Source organism: Pelophylax lessonae (assembly GCF_965119305.1).
Source record: "Pelophylax lessonae genome assembly, chromosome: 8".
In the NCBI taxonomy this organism is placed as follows: Eukaryota; Metazoa; Chordata; class Amphibia; order Anura; family Ranidae; genus Pelophylax; species Pelophylax lessonae.
Genome location: NC_138775.1, coordinates 277,514,137 through 277,531,619, shown reverse-complemented (window position 1 = coordinate 277,531,619; position 17,483 = coordinate 277,514,137). Strand labels below are relative to the sequence as shown.

General features: G+C 46.6%; 1 protein-coding gene across 1 annotated transcript in view; it reads right to left on the bottom strand.

Moving 5' to 3' along the window:
* The window catches only part of JAK1 (Janus kinase 1), a 150,533-nt gene that overhangs the window by 17,564 nt on the left and 115,486 nt on the right, over positions 1-17,483 (bottom strand). Inside the window, 3 exon segments of the mRNA XM_082264987.1 lie at positions 121-313; positions 3,120-3,214; positions 6,719-6,869. Coding sequence (XP_082121113.1) covers positions 121-313; positions 3,120-3,214; positions 6,719-6,869 — 439 coding nt within the window.

The window sequence follows — 17,483 nt, the reverse complement described above, 5'->3', positions numbered from 1 at the left end:
GTGAAGATGGAAAAACTACTGCATAGATGCTTTACCTCTGCTGTCCCACATACAGAAACCAGAGGGCGAGTGAAGCCCCCTCCTTCCCATCTAGCCTCCCAAAACTTCAAGAGGACTTACCATCCTCGGCACAGATCCCCTTGTACTTCACAATATTGTCGTGGTAAAGATTGCGCAGAATTTGGATTTCTTTATTCAGGTCAGCTATATGAGTTCCTCCAGTTCCAGGCTTCAGCGACTTGACCGCCACCAACTCCCCGGTGTTGTCACCTTCTGGGTCATATCTACACAGCTCCACTTTACCAAAGTGACCCTGCAGACAACAGAGAGGAGATGAGACTCCTAGAAACACATGGCCAGATCAGGAAAACAGAGGTAGAGGAAGCATACAGCCAGGGCATACAGCAATTAGTGTTTCTTCACTGCTCATTTGCTAACATATCTAGCAGGGCTGCAGTTTGCAGTCATAAATATAGATCTTAGTATATGTAAAACAGCCTTGTGGTGGTGCTGGAAACGCACACTGAGGGCAACGACTAGGAGGGGCAATGCCAAACTGGAATTCGTTTATGCACTGAAGTGTACTGCACCTCTGATATGTACATATCTTTATAGTAAAAAAATAAATAAATAAAAATGAACTTATTACCAAGTATACACATACGTAACTTTTACAGTAATCACCATTTCTGATAAAACACAATAACGTTTGTTAAACAACAGTATTTCTACTACCAGCCTGGTACATAAAGTGGAATTCTACCAAAAAGGGGAAGCTCTGCTTGTTCACACCCTTCCCTCCTCCACTGCCACATCTGGCACTTTTTTTTGGGGGGGGGGGGGGCAGATACCCGGTTTTGACAGGTACCCCCCTTCCACTTCCAAGTTAGATCGCCACAGTAATCTTCGAGTACGTCCGGCCCCTCTTCTTTCCCCCCCGCTGCCTTCTGAGGCACACACAGGTCCCAGAAGAAGTCGGGACAATTTAGGAAGGGCAGCGTGACTCGCGCATGCGCAGTAGGAAACCAGCTGTGAAGCCTAAAGTCTTAAATTTCGGTTTCCTTTAGTGAAGATGGCAGCGCCTGCACCCTAAGCTGATCGCAGAATCTGCTCCAGAGCAGACAGCCCTAGATACCTGCACAGGTAAGTGTCCTTATATTTAAAGTCAGAAGGTACAGTATTTGTAGCTGCTGACTTTATTTTTAGAGGGTAGACTGAAGCTCCTCTTTAAAGATTAATTCCAGGTATAGATCATTTTACATAGTTATCTTGGTACAGTTTGGAGTATATATGTATATACCATACATGGTGGATCCCCCTAAAAGCTGGAAATCACTGTAGTAGATACTGTAATAGCTACTCCAGAGATCTCCACTTGCTTCTGGGTCCTGTCCTGGGCGACTGCCCATCTGCCAGCCACTCAGATTGGGACCCAGAAAAAAATAAATCAATGGAGTAGCGGTGTCTACTTCAGTAACTTCAACTTTCCAGGGGCATCAGCCAGGTAGGGTATGCGCATATTTACACTTGGCAAAGCTAGACCAATGTCGCCATGTATAAAATATCCATACCGGGAATTCATATTTAAAACCTTTGCTTTCATTTAAACACAAAGAAAACAAAGTAATCCTATCAATATTAAAAAGCAGTGATGAACCAATTTTGCATCAATAGGCATAAAATAAAGTGTATTCTGTGCTTCCTAGCAGCTTTTTTGTGATTGTCCATTAGGGGGCCACCTTGCACAAATCTGTCTTGCATTGAAGAGCCATGCAGCCCACACAGCGGATATTATAAATCACACTAACTCCTCCCCCTCCCAGCACACAGACACTCCCCTGGGCACTGCTGCAATCTCTGCAATGAGGAAGCCAGAGCGGAATGAAGGCAAAGGGCATAGCTTTACAGGAAATAAGAGAAACAATTTGGTGACGCCTGACATTATCTGTTACAAGGTCAGGAGTGAGAAGTGTACACATAACTGTGCACGTCCCAAGAGAGTTTCAAAATCTCCTTCAATAGAAACAGTCACTGATCATTTGTTTACAAGTTTCAGTCTGACACTTCTATTCCATCATACAACTTATCAGATGCTGCACTGTGCGGTCTGGGTTTACTCTATACAATATTAGGTGTGTGTATGCATGTAGATTAGGTGTCATGTAGGTAGAATCATGTGGTTGGGTGCCTGTTCACACTATGCAGCACTAATACAGGTGCTACAATGTATTTTATCCTGTTCTGTGGCACTGTTGGCCCCAACATAGTAGAAATTTCCCATGCATTACTGCAGGTGTGCTCTGGTGGCATTAAAAAAGAATGCACAGACACACTATTGTCGATGACTACTAATGTATGCTGTAATTGTTGTATCTACTTGTATTCTTTATTCTTGATATATGCCCTGTACTATGAAAATGTATCCTTCCTTTCTTTTCCAATAAACAAAGATTGAACTAAAAAAGAATGCACATACGTCTCTTTCCAGTGCAATGCAGCTCTGGTCAGCTCAGCATTTTAGGAGTAAGGCCCCTTTCACAGGAGATCCAATCGGGTCCGGCTGTCAATTCTACAGCCAGACCCACTTGTACTTTCTATTCTTCTCTATGGACCAGGTACCGTGAAAGTCCACCCTCCCCCTTCCCCTCTTCCCTTCTGTGACTGTTCATATGGGGAGAGCAGCCCTGGTTTCCCCTTTCTTTGTGACTAGACGTTTTGGATGTTGGTACCTAGTATTTCCTTATGCATCTCAGGCACATTAATATTTATGGAGGGCTGGATGTAAAACAGACTTGTGTTCGTTTACACCTGGCTACCTGCGGGTCCAATTCGATAAACTAAAAAAAAAAAAAAAAATGTAAGGGGATCCTTTTCATCTCCAGCTGGTCGGATCTGATCGGTGGGCAGCCGGATGTAAAGGTCCATTTACATCCGGCTGCTCATAGAGCAGAGCTGGCTGTGTCAGTGTCTGCTCTGCATAAGCGCCGTGGACATGGACTTGTCATCCGCCCGCTACGCTCAGCAGGGGATTAGTTGACATATCCCCGGCTGAGCAAAAAACAGATTTGTCCCATGTGAAAGGGGCCCTTATGCTTCTGGGGTTTTTTTTTCAGTTTTACCTCTCCCAAGTCCCGAACTCTCTTCAAGAACCTCTTCTCGAACAAACTTGGATCAACTTCTGTAGAAACTGACGTTTCTGTCGCAATGTCTGGATCTGAAGAACAAGAGGAGAGGGGATCAATATAAACAACAGAAACCCGAACAAGACATCCAGTGCCCAGAATTTAAAGTGGTCCTAAAGGCTTTTTACTTTAATGCTTTCTATACATTAAAGGTGAAAAAAAAAAAAAAAACCTTGTGTGTCACAGAATCCCTCCTTCACTACCCTTCTACTTAACTGAGACAATTTTTGATCCAGTGCTATGCATGAGAGCAGCGGCTCTCTCTCCTTCCTCAAGGGCAGAATGATAGCAGCGGCTCTCCCCTTCCTCACAGGGCAGGCAGAATGATAGCAGCAAGTGCCATTGACTCTCACTGCTGTCAATCAAATTCTGTAAAGAAGGAGCAGAGGGCGGGACCGAGCAGAGCGTTCTGTGTCATTAGACGCAGACAGGGCGACTCGGGAGCGAGCCAGCATTATTAGCTTTCTATGGGAGAACTCCCCAAAGAGGAGGAGCCATGAACACCCTCCGTCGGTGCTCATGGCTCCTTCTCTTTGGCAAGTGCCCCCATAGAAAGCTGCTTTCTATGGGGGCAGTAATGCTGGCTCGCTCCCAAGTTGCCCTGTCTGTGTCTAATGACACAGAAAGCTCAGCTTGGTCCCGCCCTCCGGCAAAACCATTGCACAGAGCAGGTACTGCAAGTATGAAATGTTTATCATTTTATTAAACAAAATGAAAGCTTTACAATAATTTTAAAGTGCAATCAATAAAAATATTGCTGTGATCTACTGTACTACTGAAAAGAATAGGGGTAAAGTACTATATATCTAAAACAAACTTTTTACATTTTGGACAGAACAGGGAATAGCAAAAGTTCTGTGTCCCAGAATAACAGGAAGCATGAGGGCATCCTTCTAAAGTGAAGAAATCCCCTCACTTCTCTCCAAAACAGTTGTTTCTATTAGAACTTCGTTTCTCACCTCCGGTTCCTTAACATTTCTGTCACTTTCAGTCTCAGTGGTCACCAAGCAGACACAACAGAGAGGGGAAGAAATCTTTTCAACAGGAACACAAACAGCAATGAAATCCTAAGAGGGTCTGAGATTGAAACGTCACGCCACAAGATAATATTCCAGATGCAAGTTTATTCCACTGTAAGATCACATAGCACCAACGCGTTTCCGTGGGGCAATAGTCACCCCCTTAATCAGGGCTTAAAGCAGGGTCAAACCCTAAAAATGAACTTTTCCTCGCCTGCTAGCTTAAAAACACCTGAAAAAAGAATTGGATAATTTTTTGTTTCACTTATCTTGTTTTTAATGAAAATATACTTACTTACCTTCCTTCCTCCCTCTGCGGACACGGCCCACAACGTCACTTCCTCCTTGCATTGACTCCTGGGAGATGAGCATCATCAATCCCAGGAATCAATGCGCCTGCATCGGCCACGCTCGTCACTTCCGATGCAGGCGCGTCATTCCCTGTTAAACAGCTTCTGGGCATGCGCAGAACCAGCCGCGGGATGACGCGCCTGCACCGGAAGTGACAAGCAGGGCATTCTGGGACTCCAACGTCACCGAAGAGGACGCTCCGGCTTCAGCTGCCCACACCTGAGATGGCAGCGCTGGACAAGACATTTTCAAGGTAAGTATTTCTTCTAACAGGTAAGTGAAACCGGGGACAGTTCAGAGGCTTTCGTTGCTTAAATGCACTAGCCCTGACTGTCCCGGGGGTATTTTTAGCTTAAAATTTTCTTTTGCCCGGAACTCTGCTTTAAGGATAGGGAAACTGTGTACATGCAGTACAGTGGACTGGATAGAAATGCAATATATGGGGTACTTTGACCACTTAAAGTGGAACTAAACCCACAATTTCAACATTTCCCAAAAAAAAAGGGACCTTTCAAGGCATTCCTTGAATAATTGGATTATTGTACTCACTGTAAAATCCTTTTCTGGAGTTCAGCTTTGTCCTTTAATGAATAGAGAAAACAACTGTCACAGTTGCTAGTGTCCCAATGTTAGCTCTCACCTGAACTGTCAAGCCTTCAACTGGCTGGTGTCCTAGCTGATCACATATGCAGCACCATGGCAAGTGCACATCAAAACAGAGGCTAAGATGGCGGCTTCCTTGGCTGTAAAAAGTGGGAGGCTGCAGTTCTGTTTTAAATGTTAAAGCAAAGAGCTGCTTTATCATTTAGGTGGTCAAAACACTAAATATATTGCATATTCCTTCCAGTCCCATTTATATACATTGGGAGGGATTCACAAAGATGCATGTCAAAAATTGCATTCAATTCTACATGCCTACCTAATTTGTGCTTCCTGCAACAAGCAGGGATGCATACTAATCAGTTCATTTGTTGCATGGTGGCATATCAGACTTGAGCGCGCTTATTATCATATGTTATTACATTCAGGAGTTCATTCAATTAATCCGTGTGTACAGCTCAGTGCACATTGCCAACAGGCAGGTAAGAATACTTTAAAAGAGAAGTTCAGGATTTAAAAAAAAAAAAAAAAACCACTGCATACTCACCTAGGTGGATGCAGCATCTGTCCACCGCCACCTCTAAGACTGGGAGCTGAGCGATAAAAGACTGCTAATCACTCAGTTCTCAGTCTTCAGTGAGCTGGTGACAGTAAGAGTCCCTCCAGTGCTCACTGGAGTGCTGGGCTGTGGAGAGAGCAGGGGGAAGCTGGCTCAGGCTACTTCCCGGTTTGCTCAAAGGCTGAGCCAGCTGCCAGTCAGGCACCTAGGTGGATCCTGACATTAAAGTGGTTGTAAACCTGCTCATATACCCAGTGAAGTAAACAGCCTCACATGATACACAAAGATGAAACAAATCCTCCTACATAGGTTTTACTTGTTTATCTGCAGTCTTCTTTTTTCTACATTCCTGCAAAGTCCTGAATTTAGATAAAAATCCTTCTGCATCTGTAAGGAGCACTGAGGAGGGGGTAGGGAGCTGCAGTTTGAGCTCTCGTACATTGTGAGAGGTTATTGGAGGAAAGGGACACATACTACAACCCTTTCACACATAGCACAGGAATGAAGGAACAACGCAGAGCTGTGTTGTGAATAGACAAGTTGTGTGCTAAACTCTCCTCCCCGGCACCATTTTATCTTGTGTGTGGGGAAAACTTTTCAGAAGTGACTCATGCTGATAACAGAGGAATGAAGCACCAGAGAGAAACGCCACTCAGAGCTTTGGAGACAGACAAGTAAACACTACAGATATGTGCTTTGTTCAGATTTCATGACTGAGGTTTACAACCACTTGTCGGGATCCCCTCAGACCCTGAACTGGCTGAGTGATGTTAGCAGACAGTGGGCTTTAGCTCACTGGCAGCTGAACACGGGTCACAGGACTGCAGAACGAAGTGCACACCTGTGACCCACAGGAAAAGTAGGGCTTTGGTTCTTCTTCTCCTTTAATGCAGAAGTGACAGTATATTTCTTCTGTATTAAAAAGCCTGCATGTTCACATATTTTTCCACTTTCAGCAAATAGCTCTGTGATCAGAGCTCCAACTAAAGTAGAACCCCAAGACTTACTCTGCTCCTCCAACATATTGATCTCTCTCATTATGGCTCGGAAGAAAGGCCGTCTGTTGGAGTCGTAGTTCATGCAGTTGATGATCAAGGTGGCCAACTCTTCACAGGACGGTTTTGTCAGCATGAAGCATCCTTCGTAAAACCTTTCTTTCTGCAAAACAGACACAAAACCCAAGCATTGAAAATGTTGGTGGAAAAAAGAAAAAAGCAAAAACAGAATCACCACAAATCCGCTTTTTGTATAAATGTCCTATATTTATTACAGTCAGAACTAGCCTTAGTGGCTTTGCTGAAAAATGAGCTGGTTTACAATGGCCGGAAATTTACACACAAGTGAAAAACTCAGGGCAGTGACCCCTCCTCTGTCTGCTTGTTCAGATGGTCCATATGAGAGTTTCACTCAGAAAGAGACAGCATGGGGGGAAACCGCTTCTGCTCAGAGTTCTCTCTAAAACAAAATATTCTGTGACATCGGTGTCATGGGAACATCCTAGAATAGATCTTCATTTGCAAAACAAAATATAAATGTGTATAGATAGATAGACATAGTTCCAAGGGTAGCCACAGCACTCTATGCTTGAAGTAAATGCCCTGGTGCTCACCAAAAAGAAATCCATATAAATCCAAAACTGGTTTAGAGTAGGGGGGCCTGATCATTCAGCTAGTATGTCATGTGTGACCGTTGAGTCAGGGGAGTCTCCCCACTGTGTCCAATGAGGGCTCTTATTGGACAGTGGAGGAAACCTGGCCAATAGCACACCAGGACTTTTATCTACCACAGAGGGCGGAGTCTGCTGCAATGCACCCTGGGATGGGGTATAAGTCTGAGGGGAGCACATGACAGAGCGTGTATGGCGGGAAGCAGAGTCCCAGGAGGAGGCTGACTGCTGTCTCTCCTTCTGTCAGAGGAAGCAAGTGTGTACTGTGCGGTCGGCCTAGAGGACCGGAGGCTGAGTTGAGCTGCAGGAAGGATCCAAAGTGCTGAGGACCGAGTGGAGCTGCTGGGGCAGAAGTTTCCAGGAATAACAGTGTTGAGAGTACTCAAAACTGCCCAGGGGTTTGCCTAGGATAGGGGACCACTCCAGAAGGTCAGAGGGATCCGGGAGCCAGCTAACCAGTAGAGAGGTTTAGAGAAAGGGGGTGCCTGTGTCTAAACCCTGAAGAGAAGTAGAGAAAAGGGGGTGCCAGTGTGGACCCTGAAGTGTTCAGCAGTGCAGCAGTGTATACAAATAGCTACCTCAGCAAGGAGTGCTTAAGTGAGCTTAAAGAGGACTTCTTTATGCACAAAAGCCGTCACAAGTAGTGTTGAGCGAACACGGACTGTATTATTCGTGTTCGTACCGAATAATTGGATTTTTTTTACCCGAACACGGACACGGACACTTTACTGTATGTTCGGGTAAAAATCCGTGTTCGGTCGTTTTATTTCCGGGTTTTGCATGCTTTGGCGCTCTTTTCATGGCGGGCTTTCAACAGCCAATCAACAATCGTTTAACTGGTGTGCCTTAAGCCATCCCAGCCATGCCTGCAAATGTCTTAGTAGCTGTGATTGGCCGTCTGAAGCATGTGACCAAGTCTTTATAAGTTCGAGGCAGCCGCCGCAGCAGCGTCATTCTGCTGCTTAGCTAAGGGACAGAGCACACATCAATGTGCTGGCTGCTGATTAGGGACAGATAGGCAGGAAAAAACCATTTGTGTCCGGATAGAATTGAGGGACAGGTCGGAGTGTTTAGGCAGGGCGAGTTGTAGGCATTTTAGGGATAGAGTCTGCTGAATTATAGGGTCAGTGTCTTCTACAAACTACAATCGATATTGCTGTGTGGGGGGTGGGGTGAATCTGCACTCAATCCTGATCTACGATCTCTTCTCAATCCTGTTAGGGACAGAGTCTGCTGAATTTTAGGGAAACTGTGTTCTACAAACTACAATCGATATTGCTGTGTGGTGTGGGATTGGAGATAGGCAGGTGTCAGTGATCCACATCCATTTTTCTGTGTGTGAGCTGCAGTGAACACAATCTTTTTGGGCTGCAGTGAACACAATCTTTTTGGGCTGCAGTGAACACAATCTTTTTGGGCTGCAGTGAACACAATCTTTTTGGGCTGCAGTGAACACAATCTTTTTGGGGTGCAGTGAACAAAATCTTTTTGGGGTGCAGTGAACACAATCCTTTTTGGGGTGCAGTGAACACAATCTTTGTGGGGTGCAGTGAACAAAATCCTTTGTGGGGTGCAGTGAACACAATCTTTTTGGGGTGCAGTGAACAAAATCCTTTTTGGGGTGCAGTGAACAACATCCTTTTTGGGGTGCAGTGAACACAATCTTTTTGGGGTGCAGTGAACAAAATCCTTTGTGGGGTGCAGTGAACACAATCTTTTTGGGGTGCAGTGAACACAATCTTTTTGGGGTGGAGTGAACAACATCCTTTTTGGGGTGGAGTGAACAACATCCTTTTTGGGGTGCAGTGAACACAATCTTTTTGGGGTGCAGTGAACACAATCTTTTTGGGGTGCAGTGAACACAATCTTTGTGGGGTGCAGTGAACACAATCTTTTTGGGGTGCAGTGAACAACATCCTTTTTGGGGTGCAGTGAACAACATCCTTTTTGGGGTGCAGTGAACAACATCCTTTTTGGGGTGCAGTGAACACAATCTTTGTGGGGTACAGTGAACAGAATCTTTGTGGGGTGCAGTGAACACAATCTTTGGGGGGTACAGTGAACACAATCTTTTTGGGGTGCAGTGAACACAATCTTTGTGGGGTGCAGTGAACACAATCTTTTTGGGGTGGAGTGAACAAAATCATTTTTGGGGTGCAGTGAACAACATCCTTTTTGGGGTGCAGTGATCAAAATCCTTTTTGGGGTGCAGTGAACACAATCTTTGTGGGGTGCAGTGAACAGAATCTTTGTGGGGTGCAGTGAACAGAATCTTTGTGGGGTGCAGTGAACACAATCTTTGGGGGGGTACAGTGAACACAATCTTTTTGGGGTGCAGTGAACACAATCTTTGTGGGGTACAGTGAACAGAATCTTTGTGGGGTGCAGTGAACACAATCTTTGGGGGGTACAGTGAACACAATCTTTTTGGGGTGCAGTGAACACAATCTTTGGGGGGTACAGTGAACACAATCTTTTTGGGGTGCAGTGAACACAATCTTTGTGGGGTGCAGTGAACACAATCTTTGGGGGGGTACAGTGAACACAATCTTTTTGGGGTGCAGTGAACAACATCCTTTTAGGGTGCAGTGAACACAATCTTTGTGGGGTGCAGTGAACAACATCCTTTTAGGGTGCAGTGAACACAATCTTTGTGGGGTACAGTGAACAGAATCTTTGTGGGGTGCAGTGAACACAATCTTTGGGGGGTACAGTGAACACAATCTTTGTGAGGTGCAGTGAACACAATCTTTGTGGGGTGCAGTGAACACAATCATTGTGGGGTGCAGTGAACTCAATCTTTGTGGGGTACAGTGAACACAATCTCATACTTCTGAAGATTTGAGGGTGCTGCCTGTTCCATACTCCCCCTACTCCTCATCTAGCCTTTTAGGGGTACAAAAAATAGTAATTGGGGCCCAGTGTGGTTGTGTACGTGTGATATACATACACTTTTTTTGGATCATATTTTCTATTCCGCTATTTAATCAAAAACCTTTGGGGATCAGTTAAATTGGGGGATAGTCTGTGTTGGTACGTGTGAGAGAGATCCACCTTTCCAAGTTGTTGGGGTTCATCTCATACTTCTGAAGGTTTGAGGGTGCTGCCTGTTCCATACTCCCCCTACTCCTAGCCTTTTAGGGGTACAAACAATAGTAATTGGGGCCTAGTGTGGTTGTGTACGTGTGATATACATACACTTTTTTTGGATCATATTTTCTATTCCGCTATTTAATCAAAAACCTTTGGGGATCAGTTAAATTGGGGGATAGTCTGTGTTGGTACGTGTGAGAGAGATCCACCTTTCCAAGTTGTTGGGGTTCATCTCATACTTCTGAAGGTTTGAGGGTGCTGCCTGTTCCATAACCCCCCTACTCCTCATCTAGCCTTTTAGGGGTACAAACAATAGTAATTGGGGCCTAGTGTGGTTGTGTACGTGTGATATACATACACTTTTTTTGGATCATATTTTCTATTCCGCTATTTAATCAAAAACCTTTGGGGATCAGTTAAATTGGGGGATAGTCTGTGTTGGTACGTGTGAGAGAGATCCACCTTTCCAAGTTGTTGGGGTTCATCTCATACTTCTGAAGGTTTGAGGGTGCTGCCTGTTCCATACTCCCCCTACTCCTCATCTAGCCTTTTAGGGGTACAAACAATAGTAATTGGGGCCCAGTGTGGTTGTGTACGTGTGATATACATACACTTTTTTTGGATCATATTTTCTATTCCGCTATTTAATCAAAAACCTTTGGGGATCAGTTAAATTGGGGGATAGTCTGTGTTGGTACGTGTGAGAGAGATCCACCTTTCCAAGTTGTTGGGGTTCATCTCATACTTCTGAAGGTTTGAGGGTGCTGCCTGTTCCATACTCCCCCTACTCCTCATCTAGCCTTTTAGGGGTACAAACAATAGTAATTGGGGCCCAGTGTGGTTGTGTACGTGTGATATACATACACTTTTTTTGGATCATATTTTCTATTCCGCTATTTAATCAAAAACCTTTGGGGATCAGTTAAATTGGGGGATAGTCTGTGTTGGTACGTGTGAGAGAGATCCACCTTTCCAAGTTGTTGGGGTTCATCTCATACTTCTGAAGGTTTGAGGGTGCTGCCTGTTCCATACTCCCCCTACTCCTCATCTAGCCTTTTAGGGGTACAAACAATAGTAATTGGGGCCTAGTGTGGTTGTGTACGTGTGATATACATACACTTTTTTTGGATCATATTTTCTATTCCGCTATTTAATCAAAAACCTTTGGGGATCAGTTAAATTGGGGGATAGTCTGTGTTGGTACGTGTGAGAGAGATCCACCTTTCCAAGTTGTTGGGGTTCATCTCATACTTCTGAAGGTTTGAGGGTGCTGCCTGTTCCATACTCCCCCTACTCCTAGCCTTTTAGGGGTACAAACAATAGTAATTGGGGCCCAGTGTGGTTGTGTACGTGTGATATACATACACTTTTTTTGGATCATATTTTCTATTCCGCTATTTAATCAAAAACCTTTGGGGATCAGTTAAATTGGGGGATAGTCTGTGTTGGTACGTGTGAGAGAGATCCACCTTTCCAAGTTGTTGGGGTTCATCTCATACTTCTGAAGGTTTGAGGGTGCTGCCTGTTCCATACCCCCCCTACTCCTCATCTAGCCTTTTAGGGGTACAAACAATAGTAATTGGGGCCTAGTGTGGTTGTGTACGTGTGATATACATACACTTTTTTTGGATCATATTTTCTATTCCGCTATTTAATCAAAAACCTTTGGGGATCAGTTAAATTGGGGGATAGTCTGTGTTGGTACGTGTGAGAGAGATCCACCTTTCCAAGTTGTTGGGGTTCATCTCATACTTCTGAAGGTTTGAGGGTGCTGCCTGTTCCATACCCCCCCTACTCCTCATCTAGCCTTTTAGGGGTACAAACAATAGTAATTGGGGCCTAGTGTGGTTGTGTACGTGTGATATACATACACTTTTTTTGGATCATATTTTCTATTCCGCTATTTAATCAAAAACCTTTGGGGATCAGTTAAATTGGGGGATAGTCTGTGTTGGTACGTGTGAGAGAGATCCACCTTTCCAAGTTGTTGGGGTTCATCTCATACTTCTGAAGGTTTGAGGGTGCTGCCTGTTCCATACTCCCCCTACTCCTCATCTAGCCTTTTAGGGGTACAAACAATAGTAATTGGGGCCCAGTGTGGTTGTGTACGTGTGATATACATACACTTTTTTTGGATCATATTTTCTATTCCGCTATTTAATCAAAAACCTTTGGGGATCAGTTAAATTGGGGGATAGTCTGTGTTGGTACGTGTGAGAGAGATCCACCTTTCCAAGTTGTTGGGGTTCATCTCATACTTCTGAAGGTTTGAGGGTGCTGCCTGTTCCATACTCCCCCTACTCCTCATCTAGCCTTTTAGGGGTACAAACAATAGTAATTGGGGCCCAGTGTGGTTGTGTACGTGTGATATACATACACTTTTTTTGGATCATATTTTCTATTCCGCTATTTAATCAAAAACCTTTGGGGATCAGTTAAATTGGGGGATAGTCTGTGTTGGTACGTGTGAGAGAGATCCACCTTTCCAAGTTGTTGGGGTTCATCTCATACTTCTGAAGGTTTGAGGGTGCTGCCTGTTCCATACCCCCCCTACTCCTCATCTAGCCTTTTAGGGGTACAAACAATAGTAATTGGGGCCTAGTGTGGTTGTGTACGTGTGATATACATACACTTTTTTTGGATCATATTTTCTATTCCGCTATTTAATCAAAAACCTTTGGGGATCAGTTAAATTGGGGGATAGTCTGTGTTGGTACGTGTGAGAGAGATCCACCTTTCCAAGTTGTTGGGGTTCATCTCATACTTCTGAAGGTTTGAGGGTGCTGCCTGTTCCATACTCCCCCTACTCCTAGCCTTTTAGGGGTACAAACAATAGTAATTGGGGCCTAGTGTGGTTGTGTACGTGTGATATACATACACTTTTTTTGGATCATATTTTCTATTCCGCTATTTGATCAAAAACCTTTGGGGATCAGTTAAATTGGGGGATAGTCTGTGTTGGTACGTGTGAGAGAGATCCACCTTTCCAAGTTGTTGGGGTTCATCTCATACTTCTGAAGGTTTGAGGGTGCTGCCTGTTCCATACCCCCCCTACTCCTCATCTAGCCTTTTAGGGGTACAAACAATAGTAATTGGGGCCTAGTGTGGTTGTGTACGTGTGATATACATACACTTTTTTTGGATCATATTTTCTATTCCGCTATTTAATCAAAAACCTTTGAGGATCAATTGAATTGCGGGATAGTCTGTGTCGGTACGTGTGAGATCCACCTTTCCAAGTTTTTGGGGTTCATCTCATACTTCTGAAGATTTGAGGGTGCTGTCTGTTCCATACTCCTCCTACTCCTCATCCATCCTTTTAGGGGTAGAAACAATAGTAATTGGGGCCTAGTGTGGTTTTGTACGTGCGAGATACATACACTTTTTTGGATCATATTTCCTATTCCGCTATTCAATAAAAACCTTTCTAGGGCAAGATCTTAAATTACAGAAATATGAGGAGACCGTCAAATAAGGGCCGTGGCCTGGGTCGTGGTGCTGCTGGTAGAGCTCCTGTTGCAAGGAGAGGACGTGGTCGATCTGTGCCAGCTACACGCACAAGTGAAACACCTTCCTCAAGTGTGAGTAGGCGACAGAACCTGCATCAGTATTTGGTAGGGCATCAAACGCCCCTAGAAGTGATGAGGCCAGAACAAGTTGAGGCGATAGTAGATTGGTTTGCTGCTGACAGTGCCTCCAGTTCCTTCACATTGTCTCCCACCCAGTCTACTGCAGAAAGGTCAGAGTTGGCACCTGCAGCCAATGTCCAACCGTCTTTCACCTCACCCCCTTGCAAATCAGGCCAGCAGTCTGAGCCCCAAGCCATACAGCAGTCTCTTATTCTTTTTGAGGACTCTGTCAGCAGGGTTTCCCAGGGCCATCCACCTAGCCCTGCCCCAGAAGTGGAAGAGATTGAGTGCAGCGATGCCCAACCACTTATTTCTCAAGATGAGTACATGCAAGGATCATCGCAGCACGTCTCCGATGATGACGAAACGCAGGTGCCAACTGCTGCGGCGTTCAGCATTGTGGAGACCGACAAGGAGGGCAGGGGTGAAGACTGGGTGGAAGATGATGTGGAGGACGATGAGGTCCTCGACCCCACATGGAATGAACGTCATGCAGGTGACCTGAGTAGTTTGGAGGAAGAGGCGGTGGTCGCACAGAGCCACCAGCACAGCAGAAGAGGGAGCAGGGTGCAGAAGCGGAGCGGCCGTGCCCTAGACACTACGCCCGCTACTGCCCAACGCAGCAAGGGAACGAGCGCACCAAAGTCAGCTCAAAGGAGTTCTCTAGCGTGGAAGTTCTTTAGAAAATGTGCTGATGACAGGACACGAGTGGTTTGCACCCTGTGCAATCAGAGCTTGAAGCGAGGCATAAACCTTCTCAACCTGAGCACAACCTGCATGATCAGGCATCTAAGTGCAAAGCACGAGCTGCAGTGGAGTACACACCTTCAAAACCAAGAAACGTCTCTGGCTCATCCGGCTTCCTCTTCTGCTGCAGTCTCGGCCGCTCCAGCCACATCTGTAGTGATACCGGCACCTGCCACCCCGCAAACAGACGATCTGTCAGCAACACCACCACCTGGGTCACCAACAACCATCTCCACAATGTCCCGTGGAAGCGTTCAGCTTTCCATCTCCCAAACACTTGAGAGGAAGAGGAAGTACCCCCCTACCCACCCGCGATCCCTGGCCCTGAATGCCAGCATTTCAAAATTATTGGCCTTTGAAATGCTGTCATTCCGTCTGGTGGAGACGCACAGTTTTAAAAACCTTATGTCGGTGGCTGTCCCACAGTACGTCGTGCCCAGCCGCCACTACTTTTCCAGGCAAGCCATCCCTTCCCTGCACAACCAAGTGGGGGAAAATATCAGGTGTGCACTGCGCAACGCCATCTGTGCCAAGGTCCACCTAACTACGGATACGTGGACCAGTAAGCACGGTCAGGGGCGTTATATCTCCCTAACGGCACACTGGGTAAATGCAGTGGCGGATGGGCCTGAGGCGGATAGCAATTTGGCGCATGTCCTTCCACCACCGAGGATTGCAGGGCGCTTCAGTTTGCCTCCTGTTCCTAACTCCTCCTACTCCGCTTCCTCATCCTCTACCGCCTCCTCATCCGGACAGCGTAACACCTTCACCACCAACTTCAGCACGGCCAGGGGTAAACGACAGCAGGCAGTTTTACAACTTGCCTGTTTGGGGGACAAACCACACACCGCGCAGGAGTTGTGGAGGAGCATGGAACAGCAGACAAATGAGTGGTTGCTGCCAGCGAGCCTCAAGCCCGGCCTGGTGGTGTGCGATAACGGGCGAAATCTCATAGCAGCTCTGGGCCTAGCCGGTTTGACGCACATCCCTTGCCTGGCGCATGTGCTGAATTTGGTGGTGCAGAGGTTCCTTAAAAACTACCCCGATATGTCAGAGCTGCTGCAGAAAGTGCGGGCCGTTTGTGCGCACTTTCGGCGTTCTCACCCTGCTGCTGCTCGCCTGGCAGCGCTGCAGCGTAACTTCGGCCTTCCCGCTCACCGCCTCATATGTGACGTGCCCACAAGGTGGAACTCCACCTTGCACATGCTGGAAAGACTGTGCGAGCAGCAGCAGGCCATAGTGGAGTTTCAGCTGCAGCACGCACGCGTGAGTCGCTCTGCGGAACAGCACCACTTCACCACCAATAACTGGGCCTCCATGCGAGACCTGTGTGCCTTGTTGCGCTGTTTTGAGTACTCCACCAACATGGCCAGTGGCAAGGACGCCGTTCTCAGCTTAACTATCCCACTTCTATGCCTCCTTGAAAAAACAATTCGGGCGATGATGGAAGAGGATGTGGCACAGGATGAGGAGGAGGAGGAGGATGAAGAGGTAACATTTCCAAGGCTTTCAGGGCAGTCATTCGCAAGGGGCTCCGAGGGTGGGTTCCTGCACACGCAAACGCCAGGGACGCAATTGTCCAGCAGGGGCACAGTTCTGGAGGATGAGGAGGATGAGGAGGAGGAGGAGCTGGAGGAGGAGATGGAACCATGTTCACAGCAGGGTGGCACCCAGGCCAGCTCATGGCCATCACTGGTGCGTGGCTGGGGGGATACAGAGGACACGGACGATACACCTCCCACAGAGGACAGCCTTTCGTCGCCTCTGGGCAGCCTGGCACACATGAGCGATTACATGCTGCAGTGTCTCCACAACGACCGCCGAGTTGCCCACATTCTAACTTGTGCTGATTACTGGGTGGCCACGCTGCTGGAACCCCCGTTACAAGGACAACGTACCGTCCTTAATTCACTCACTGGAGCGCGATCGCAAGATGCGCGAGTACAAGCGCACGCTGGTAGACGCCATGCTGCTGGCATTCCCATCTGACAGCGGGGCCACAGTGGAAGCACAAGGCAGAGGAGGAGGAGGAGGAGGTCGCCAACGCAACCAGGGCACCGCCAGCACCTCAGAAGGCAGGGTTAGCATGGCCGAAATGTGGAAAAGCTTTGTCAGCACGCCACAACAAACAGCAGCACCAGCAGCTCAGATGGAACGTCTTAGCAGGAGGCAGCATTTTACCAACATGGTGGAGCAGTATGTGTGCACACGCCAACATGTAGTGAATGACGGGTCTGCCCCCTTCAACTTCTGGGTCTCCAAATTGGGCACATGGCCTGAGCTTGCCCTTTACGCCTTGGAGGTGCTGGCGTGCCCTGCAGCCAGTGTATTATCTGAACGGGTATTTAGCACGGCTGGGGGCGTTATAACAGACAAGCGCAGCCGCCTGTCCAGAGACAATGTGGACAAGCTCACGTTCATTAAAATGAACCAGGCATGGATCCCACGGGACTTTTCCGTACCTTATGCAGAATAGCAATGGATACCGACCTTACCCACCCATTGTTCCATTTTTGCTCTTTCTCACTCTTTTGGGGTGTACCCTCATTTAAAATTTTTGAAAAGAAGCAGTGTTGGCTACCTCGTCCTCCTCCTCAGGGCCAGATTAATGTAGGGGCTATTGGAGCTGCAGCTCCA